This window comes from Bradysia coprophila, unplaced genomic scaffold, assembly GCF_014529535.1.
Source record: "Bradysia coprophila strain Holo2 unplaced genomic scaffold, BU_Bcop_v1 contig_193, whole genome shotgun sequence".
NCBI lineage: Eukaryota > Metazoa > Arthropoda > Insecta > Diptera > Sciaridae > Bradysia > Bradysia coprophila.
The window spans coordinates 2,616,113-2,627,128 of NW_023503456.1; the positions used below are offsets into that span (position 1 = coordinate 2,616,113).

Sequence of the window (11,016 nt, forward strand, 5' to 3'; positions counted from 1 at the left end):
CGGGGCCAAAAGTGAGTGTAATTTTTCAAATTTTCTCAGGTTTTCGGCCCTCTGCACTCTGCTCTCACTTCGTTCGGCATACAATCCGCGAAATTGCCTTAAATCAATCGTCCAAAACAGATACACAAATAACTATATTTTCGGTCATTCCGTCCGATCCATCGAGCAGGTCATATATCGTAAGCGATTGAATACATTTGTTGTTAAGGATTTATCCTTGAGCTTCAAGAGACGAGCTCCGCAACGGCATTTCGTCATCTGGGCGAGAGCCTGTGACGGTGTTCTCTCTTTTTAAAGTACGGTGAACATAGTCTGCTTTTTCTGGGCCGCCGCTGTATAAATAATGCGAAGACGGGAAACTTGGTTTTGATATTAAAGATGTAAAAACACCCTTTTCGCCACAGACTCGGAACTCAATCAGTATTGCTTAATCTGGTCGTCCATTAAAGGCATACATGTGAACCTAAATCAAGTTTGTCATTTATGTTTTTGAATTTACTTTTTTCAGAATAAATCGCAGTTGGACCGTTTAGGTCTTATTTTGGTTTTATTTTTGGAAGATCTAAACCCTTTAAAAATTCCCTTTAAGCCAATTTCTGGCATCTTTATTTTTTGTACCAATTCCTACGCAGACTTTTCTTATGTGTCTTAAATGGTGAAAAATGAAATGTAATGAATTTACTCTAAGTTCTCAAAAGTGTCATATCTTATGATTTCCACGTTTTCAATGAATTCCACACAATCCACACAGCTCACACTCTGTATCCGCTGTGGTTGCCAAGGTTGTATATTATTAGGCGGTTGCGCCAACAGCCTTTTTTCGTGGTGACAATAATTTTTTTTTTTAAATGGTCGCTGGTATGTTGTGACAGTGAATCGCGCAACCATCTAATTAAATATCTAAGTCGATGCGGTAATTTATTTGGTTTCATTAGACGTCACACGACAATCCTATAGGGAGGGATTCTTTTGAAAAACAGCCTACCGAAATCGGACGCATTTTCCAGTGGACTTTTTTATATGTGCCTAGAAAGGATCACTAGTGTGAGGTGATCAAAAACCGAAAACATGCACTTTTCTTACAAAAATTTCTCCAGTTACACGAGCCGTCGACTCAATAGCGCAGTGTGTAAGTCGTTAGCCTCACACTGAATTATTGTGCTGAAAGTTCGTAAGTTCGAAATCGCTGACACATTAATAAAAAAATTATTAATGCTATGTGATATACGAATCCAACGAGCGAATACATCAGACACCAATCGCCATCTATCAGCAAATGGTGGGAACAAAAAGCTCTTCAGTCAGCAGTCAGCAAGCGATTTAGTAAGGTGCTTGGCTACGTCGTAGAAGACATTCTCATAGAATTTCTGGTCGGTATTATCATGGGAAAAGCTCTTCAATCAGCAATCAAGCAAGCGATATAGTAAGGTGCTTGGCTATGTCGTTGAAGAGAATGTTCTCAAGGTCTGGGTTGCTGAAATACAGATGTCGCAGTGAACGATGCTACCATCATCAAAATGAGATCCAATCAATGGAATGGAAAAACTCACACACGTTCGGCTGGTTGTCTCTAACAGAGAGACAGTTGGTAACATTTGTCATCAATAGTAATAAATTAACATATAAGTTAAGATTGTACTATAGCATACCAATAAAGGTGTCAAAACATGGTTTCATGCCATGTTTTTTTTAAAAAAAAAAAAAAAGTTACACGAGCCGTACAGGGTCGTGTGGGGTGTCATTACAAAGGTAATCACATGTACTATTGAGCCGAATAGAGACTTATTGGGTTTAAAATTCATCGACACTGAAATATGTGATGTTGAAGTTTTCAACCGAAGACTTGCACTTTTCTTACCAATATTTCTCCAGTTACACGAGCCGTACATGGTGGTGTGGGGTATCATTTGAAAGGTAATTTTATGTGCTTTTGGGCCATATAGGGTCTTATGGGGGTTTGAAAGCATCTACGATGAAATATGAGAAGTTGAAATGTTTAAGTGTCCATATTTCATCGCATATTCATACAAACCCCATAAGACCCTATTTGGCCCAAAAGCACATAAAATTACCTTTCAAATGATACCCCACACCACCATGTACGGCTCGTGTAACTGGAGAAATTTTGGTAAGAAAAGTGCAAGTTTTCTGTTGAAAACTTCAACTGCACATATTTCAGTGTGGATTAATTTTAAAACCAATGAGTCTCTATTCGGCTCAATAGAACATGTGATTACCTTTCTAATGACACCCCACACGACCCTGTACGGCTCGTGTATCCGGAGAAACTTTGGTAAGAAAAGTGCAAATTTTCGGCTTTCGATCACCTTTCACCAGCCATAAAAGCTTCGAAGAATTTTTTTGAGAGTGGTTTTGGCTTCTATGGTCGAAGTCCTTTCTAGGTACCTATAAAAAGTTCCACTAGAAAACACGCCCGATTTCGGTAGGCTGTTTTTCAAAAGAATCTCTCCCTATAGGATTGTCGTGTGACGTCTAATGAAACCAAATAAATTACCGCATCGACTTAGATATTTAATTAGATGGTTGCGCGATTCACTGTCACAGTAAACGAGATTATTTTTATTAAGGTGAATTCTTCGCAGCTATCACTTCTTTTTTGCGTTAATGTCACAATGAAGAATTCAACTTACTTGAAACACAACACACCAGCGACCATTTTTTTAAAATTTATTGTCACCACGAAAAAAGGCTGTTGGCGCTACATCCTAAAATATACGACCTCGGCAACCACAGCGGATCATACTGATACAACCTTGGCAACCACAGCGGATCATACTGATACAGAGTGTGAGCTGTGTGGATTGTGTGGAATTCATTGAAAACGTGGAAATCATAATGTATGAGACTTTTGCGATGTCGTTCACTGTATGATGTTTTTTTTTTGTTTCAATTTATCTAAAAAAAGAAGCTTCTCTATTGGCATCGTTAGCCTATTTGAAAAGAAACTCACAATATTGATATCAATGAAATTTAATTTTTCTTATTATTCGATAACATTTGAGTTACGTGAGCCATGCCGGTCGTGAAAAAAATATTCTTGCAATAATCGGAACTATAAATCATTTAGATCGGTGATGGCTTGACTTTCGAGTGTTCGTACCATTCACATTTCCATTCTGAAGGCATGACAACATTGTGAGCGGCACATTTTGTGTGCAAGTCTAACATTTTACTGACAGACATCATTTCGTGCAACATTTGATATTGATGGGTAAGGGTTCGAAACCTTTTCCGATAAATGTGTCTTGCACTACTTTCCAATTTTCCTAAAACAATTCGCAATCAATTTTCGTTCCGAAAACATTTATCATTTTCCAACCATATACTACACCCATCCAATATTGAAAGCCTATAACCGTCCGATTTTGCTAGGATGTTTGTTCGACTAAAGCGGTTTTTTTTTCTCAACGGCTCTTCATGCCTTTATCAAAATTATTTCTCAATATTCTACGTACAAAAAGGATACTTCGTAATGTCTACGGGAAAAAAAAATTATTTATGAATATTATCAATTTTTGATATCTTTTATTTCCCAGCAACAACAAAAAAACCGAGTATAAAAATGGGACATGAAAGACCGAGCAACAAAATTCCTATCAGCTATTCTGACAAATATATATAAGAAAACGGAATGGAAATATAACAAACTCGAGTAAAATGTGTCCCAATGTGTCCTCCTCCTTCAGAAGAAAACATTACACAATATTTTCGATATGCTACGGTCGTACCATGCATTTTGTCGGGCCATACATATATATATATTCGAAACGATATTTTTCAAGTATGCCAGAGCCCTTATGCGTGTGTGTATTATTATTAGATAGATGTGTCATGATATACACATTTATATGCAAATCCTTTGAGTAAATGTTTGAAATAAAAAACAAGAATATGTCTTTCGTGCTACGGGTATATGGGAGGCAAGAGAGAAGCGAACAAAAAAAAAACCAGAAGCCAGAAGAAATATTCTACACTTACTTTCACAAAGTGTATATTATATGGAGGTTGATATAAGCAAGACACTCGGAATTTGAGCACAGTCATCAATATTTATTTGGAAAATTGTGATGCATATTCGTTTGAGACACGAAAAACACTTTTTTCTTCGTACATCTTGCACGTAGAACGAACTAGTGGATGAAGAAATATTATTTTAAGTGTGGATTGGGAGGTATTAATTTAGTGTTATGGATCGAGGGTACTACGTCTCGTTACATAAACCAGGTAAACTATCGATCAATATATTAATGTGTTTCGTTCGGTGGGGAAACGTATTTAACGATAAACTTTGAATATAGGTTAACTTCAGATTCAGCCTGACAACTCGATAGCAACACAAGAAAACTTTTGAATATCTAGCAACAACTCTTGAAACTAATTGTATTAGAGTATTGGAAATTGAACGAATGTTTGCTATGCACACGAGTTTCATTTTTGTTCAAGACATAAGTAAGAATTCTTTTTGACAATAGCAGACAATAGGACTTACTTCTTCTTCTTCTTCTTTTTCAGCCTGTTTCTATCCACTGCTGGATGTAGGCCTCTCCAACTTCTTTCCATTTCGTACGATCCATTGCCATTTGCTGCCAGTTTGTACCTGCAATATTCTTAATTCCGTTTGTCCATCTCTCTGGTGGTCTACCTATAGCTCGTCTTTTATATGGTCGCCAGTTCATGATCTTTTTGGTCCAACGTTCGTCTGTCCTTCTTGCAATATGTCCCGCCCAGCTCCATTTCAGAGATGCTATTCTTTCCATGACATCAACGACCCTGGTTTGTTGTCGAATCCGCATTGATTCGTCATTCTGTCTCTGAGTGTTATTCCAAGCATACTCCGTTCCATGGCTCTTTGTGTCACTCTCAATTTATCTCCGGATGCTTTCGTTAAAGTCAACGTTTCCGCTCCATAAGTGAGCACTGGAAGGACACAAGTATCGAAAACTTTGCGTTTCAGACTATTATTCACTTTGCTTTTGAAAACTAGGCTGAGACTTCCGAACGCTGCCCATGCAAGACTACTCCTACGTCTTATTTCTGCAGTTTGGTTGTCCAGACCTAACTTCAGTTTATGTCTTAGATATACGTAGCTGTCGACTCGTTCAATGAATAAACGTTCAATGCCCCCGATGTTGGTCATGACTTTTGTTTTCGATAAGTTCATCTTGAGGCCAACTTTGCTTGCCTCTTCACTTAACTGTTGTAGCATAATCTGAGCCTGACCTAGATTCGCTGCTATCGGTACAATGTCATCAGCGAAGCGGAGATTGCTCAGGTACTCTCCATTTATCTTTATTCCCATTTTACTCCAGTTTAACTTGCTAAAAACACTCTGCAGAATCGCCGTGAATAATTTCGGTGAAATAGTGTCACCCTGCCTTACACCTCGGCCGATTCTGAATTTCTCCGTGCTTTTATGAAGTACATGAATACATGAAGTAGCATTTTTGTACACATATCGAATTGTGTTGGAGTACCTTGAGTCTACTCTACATTCGTCTAATACGTCCAATATCGACCATGTTTCCACTGAATCGAAAGCTTTTTCGAAGTCTATGAATAGCAAGACTATGTCGATGTTGTATTCACGACACTTCTCCATAATAGGACTTACGATCATTTGAAAATGTAAGACTTTATGCTAAAAATGTGTTGTCTATAAAATAAAAGGATTGCGAAATTTTTAAGAAAATACGTCAGGGTGCAGATTCTCGTATTTTCGTAACTTTAAGAATTCGTAACTTGACAGTTCTTCTGGGATTTTATACACTCAACTGTCAAGTTACGAATATTTAACGTCTGCTCTTGATGAATTAAGTTGTTAACGTTACACTAGTCCAGCAAATAACAACAGCTACGTTCGCATTAGAATCGGTGCAGTCAAGGGACCTGACCCACCCCAAAAGTGGGACATAGTACCAATGAGAAATCGAGAAAGTTTTACAAAATTGTCAAACTGAGCACCATAATTACACTCGCTTATATGCATACATTGTACAGCTTGAAATTATTTGGTTTCAATAACCAAATTACTAATTAATAAGTTAATTGCCACGAAATTGAAATTTAGTTTCTGACTTTCAGTTTGAATACGGGCCAAACAGTTTTAATATTTTATCCGGTGCACATGTAATGTTCGTCCAAACTACATGTTATATCCATTTCAATTCACTCCGAATTGTTTATGTTTTTTCTGTGAAAATTTTCTCAAAACAAAATTTCAAATGCAAACAAGGTAAACTTCTTGGTGAGTGTCGATGCATAAGTTTTATTCCATATCAACCAGATATGTACACACAGGATATAATATTACAATATATGGAACGTATACTACACCAATAAACAGTATACAACAAACGTTGCCTGGTATACTGGGAAATTCTCTTGGGTATTCTAATTCCATTTTGTACGATTGTTTGCATAAGAAGTACTGAAACTTCATGATTTTATTGAAAGGATAGGATTTGATGATACAATTTATGTGGTAGGTGTGTGTATACTACGAACATAACTTGTTCATGTGCAATTATCCAGAGGAATGTCTTTAATATAGAAAGCAAACTATGTTGACCATACCTTGGTGCTCCACGGTCCTCGGGAATGATAATTTCAGTGAATCAAAATTCCAGCCAATTCTTATTCACGGAAATTCTGCTTAAGAGTCAATTCGCAAAAACTTCGAATAGTCGATATTCAAGCCAACCGCCAACGGCGATCCAAACGAGCTCCAACATGGAAGATGTGAATAAAATCAAATTTTGGACGTTTATATGAAGGTTAAGGAGGGGAATATTGTTGACCAACAAACGCCGACCAGACTGTAATTTGGACATCGAAGCGGTCTAAATTATATTTCTTGATAAGTAATGGACCGATTTTGGTCAACTAAGGTTCTATCGAGAGCTAGAGAACCATAGTATCATATATGCATTAGATGTAAATTTTTCGATCATGATAGGGGGTGGTGGGGGTGGTGAAAGTGGGTGAATATGTAAAACTTGCATTAAATCGTTTTACTCTGTTAAATTGTTTGAAAAAAAATCTATTTTATATTTTTTTTATTTTATGCGAATCATTTTTAAGAAAGAGTGGAGCATTAAAAAAAATCCGCACCCCTTTGATCAACCCCTTCACTTTATTTGGCTTGTTTTTATTAGTGCGATTTTTTACCTATAAAAATTATGAATACGTTTCTTAATGATCTTTAAAAAGTAATTAGGTTATGATTTACATCTCAAAAGTTTTCAGTTTTTTTTAATGGAAAATAAAAAAAGAAAATTCTTTACATTTTCCAAAAATTTCCAGAAAATTTCCCTTGTATATGAAATCGTATCAGTAAAAATGTATGTCTTTCTACTAAATAGTTTACATGATCTTTTTGTGTAAATTTTCAAATAAATTTCCTCTAATTATCTATGAATTATCAAATAAATTTTCTCGAGTTTTCCGTGAATTAAAAAAAAAGAAAAGGAAAAAGCATCACGAGCGATTCCACAAAGTTTTTTTTTGAAAATTTTATTTAATGAAATTCACTTAATTTTCAAAAAAAACTCGAGAAAATTTGTTAGAACTAGAGAAAATTTATTGGAAAGCTCACGAATACATAAGATCATGAAACTTTTGTAAACAAATTTAAATAATATGGAAAAGTTCACATCATAACAATAATTAATTCTTTGAATTATTAGATAAAATTACGAAAATCGAAAACATCTACTACTTCGAAATGATAAATTATTTCAGGTATAAATAGGAAACACATTTTTCAGGTCTTTTATTTTCAATGTATCATTTGATATTAGTAAAATTGTGCGTTGAGGGAATCTTAATATTCGTTGAGGAAAGGTAATTTCCCTATTAATGAAATAAACTGATCGATCGATATCTGGAAGCGAAAGTTTAAATAAATCTGTTGTAGTTGGTAGTCGGTAACAGATTAGTATTTTTTAATTGGTTGTTATTTTATTGCTAAGGAATTTTGAGAGTTCGATATAAACAGATGAAAGTTTTCGTAGATTTTTCTCCGGAAATATAAACTATTGAACAACATTTCCCATTTTTTAAAATTATATTTCAAAATCCTTTTAATTTACAATAGTTTAGCTTGGCTTTAAAAATTAATTAAGTTTTTATTATTTTTTTATCACAATCAGATTCGTTTCCAGTTTAATTTTGGATTAAACGTAAAGAAAATAGGAACGCAAAAATCGTATAAAATATTATTTCCATTTTGATATAAAAAATATTTTAAACATTTCAAAATATCACTGCAGACAATTGCACGTTTTCAATCTTTTAAATTTAGTTATTGAAAATGCTTTAATTATTAACAATTCAAATTGGTGTTAAAATAGATCAATTAAATACGTTTAAAATAAAAGAATGTTCATAAATTCAGTTTTGTAATAAAATAAGAAAAATAAAGCAAATTTAAAAGCAAAAAAAGTAAAAAAAAAGAAAAAGGAGAAAAAAATTTAAAAAAATAAATTTAAATCATTCCTCTTCAACATCATCTCCGCAGTTATCAGAATCATCTCCCACTAACAAGTCTTTTACTTCATTCGGCAATTCCAAATGATTTTTCTTAATGGTTGATCGTAAACTTGATATTAATGGATCAGAGCTTACCAGAAGAGCGTTTAAAATGTCCTGATTTGTCAGAACTCTGTTGACCTTTCGTGCATGGTGTTCACGGAAACGACGAAAATCTTTATTTCTGGCCTCAGCCGCTTCTTCCGTGAGCTGACCAATTGGTAGTACGTTGTGTTTGATTGTCGCTGCTCCATGCATCAGAATTCTGTGCACAGACCAAGGCATTTTGTACCAATTATATTTCTCTACGATCATTCTATACGTGTCCAAGGAGTATACATTGAACGCTTCCGGATTAATGTCGCGTCCACATGCCAACGTCTTTAGCACTACGTCCAATCTTTCAACGAAACAGAGTTCATAGTTGTTTTTCAATAAAAAATTAGAATTTCGGAACCTTTTGATAATAACTTCATCAACCTGAGTAATTCTAGCAGTGACATCTGGATTAGCAAAGAAGCGACGAGCTGTGTTGCCGTCATTGCTTGTGCCACTTCCTTGTCTTACAAAATCTACACTTAGACCCATTTCTTCTTTAAAGCCTTTCTGGATGCGTGCTTTATTTTGCGATTTTTCAGTTGCATACCCATTTTTGACTGTAGCATAATAGTTCTTGAATGTCATATTGTAGCCGAGATGTAACACGAATTCCATAAACCTTATCTTCGCGTGGAGTGGCGAAAGACCAAAGTCGTACACGGTTTCATCGACAGTTTTAAGAGAAAGTGCATCCACGTCGCTCATTTCGTTCGGTGTCGCTTTACATACCACGTAACTTGTTGATGAATCGGTGTTCGTTACATATGCACAAGTTTTACCATCCACCATCGATAAAAACAATTTATGTTTTACGAAAAAACGTTTCTCAGCGATCGAAATCATACTGCTCTCGAGATCGTCGATTTGCTCTTTGATTTTCTGCACTTCGGTGTTTGTCAGTTCCTTACATTCTTTAGCGAACATAAATTTTATCGGCCGACAATAACGAGGTGAGCCCGTGCAATCATTTTGCCAATAAACACTCTTCAAGTTCGTCTCATCAACCATTCGTATCGGTACAACCGAAATCATAAATACTTGTGCATCATTTCCATTATTGTCATCTTTGAATTGTTGCTTATATTGGCTCTGCCCTGCAGCTCCATCAGCCCCGTACTTAGACATGAGCGTTAATTTCAACGGCAATTTCGATAGGTCACTGGTACTTAACGATTGCAACAAACGTTCCGATGTTCGGTCCAGGAGTGCCTGCAATTTGATGGACGCGTGTGTCTCGGTGATTTCAATCGATGATGGTTTTGGGTAACACTGCTTCTTTTCTTCTAACACTTTGTAGTATGGTGGGAAGATATCAGCGTTTTGCTTTTTGCACACATTTCGGAGTGTCTTATATTGATGTACGCTAAGATCGATTTCAACCAAAAGTGACACAGCTTGTGCTTCCGTAAGTGACACAATATCTTCTTTGGTGGCCTTGTAGCAATGTTCCTTTACTTCAGTAACAGATGAATGTAAAATTTGTTTCACAAATTTTGCAACTGGCTTCTTGACATTCCGAATAGCAGCACGTTCAATTTGATCTTTCGGGATGGACTCACAAACTTGCTGCACTTTTCGTCTCTTTGTCCGTGCAGCACATTCATCGAATTCTTTTGTCGGTCTGCCAACTTTCCGTTTTAGGTCCTCTTTCTTTTTCAGCTCTACTTCGATCTTTTCACGCATCCACGGGTCTTTTAAAAGACTTTCAAAAGAATTTGAACACTTCAGCAATTTCTTGTTAAAATTTTTGTAAAAAGAACGCAGTTTAACTGTAACAATTTCGAGCTCATCACTGTCTAGATTATGTTTGGATTTTACTTGAGATATTTATTTATTTATTTCTGAGCCAACGGCAAAAAGCTAACTGGCTGACGACATCTCAACTATTTACATCATTTAAACACACAATGAACACTTAAATTAGAGCACAGCCTCAAAATGACTAAATGAACAATAACAATAACAAAATCAAAAGACATATCGTTTCCAAAAAAGTAATCCCGGCAAAAACTCTTTCAGAGCAAAGTTGGACGCAGTCTACAGTCTATATGTGTGATAACTTCTAAAACAAGTGATATCGCTAGAGGTGACGCTGTCAGCGTCGTTACGCAAAATTGAATTTCACAGCCAATTAATTGAAATTAGCTGATCTAGTTTTCCAAACCATTCGCCAATTTTTTTTTTTCAGCAAAAATGTTAACCAACAGAATTTTGACTGAAAAATTTTCAACAAAAAATTCTGCGTCGCAAAGTGGCAGATGCTCACGGACAAACCTACGAGAACATTTAATCTGCCACATGCGACGCAGAATTTTTTGTTGACAATTTTTCAGTCAAAATTCTGTTGGTTAACATTTTTTCTGAAAA

General features: G+C 35.7%; 1 protein-coding gene across 1 annotated transcript; it reads right to left on the minus strand.

Moving 5' to 3' along the window:
- Nucleotides 1-8,481: 8,481 nt before the first annotated feature.
- LOC119075260 lies at nt 8,482-10,471 on the minus strand. The gene has a single exon (XM_037181658.1). The coding sequence runs from the start codon at nt 10,330-10,332 to the stop codon at nt 8,512-8,514; it is 1,821 nt and encodes a 606-aa protein (XP_037037553.1). The 5' UTR covers nt 10,333-10,471; the 3' UTR covers nt 8,482-8,511.
- Between the last annotated feature and the right edge of the window lie 545 nt (nt 10,472-11,016).

Bases quoted from the DNA above. Each gene is read 5' to 3' on its own strand.
- LOC119075260 (XM_037181658.1), bottom strand. From the start codon at position 10,332: ATGCGTGAAAAGATCGAAGTAGAGCTGAAAAAGAAAGAGGACCTAAAA.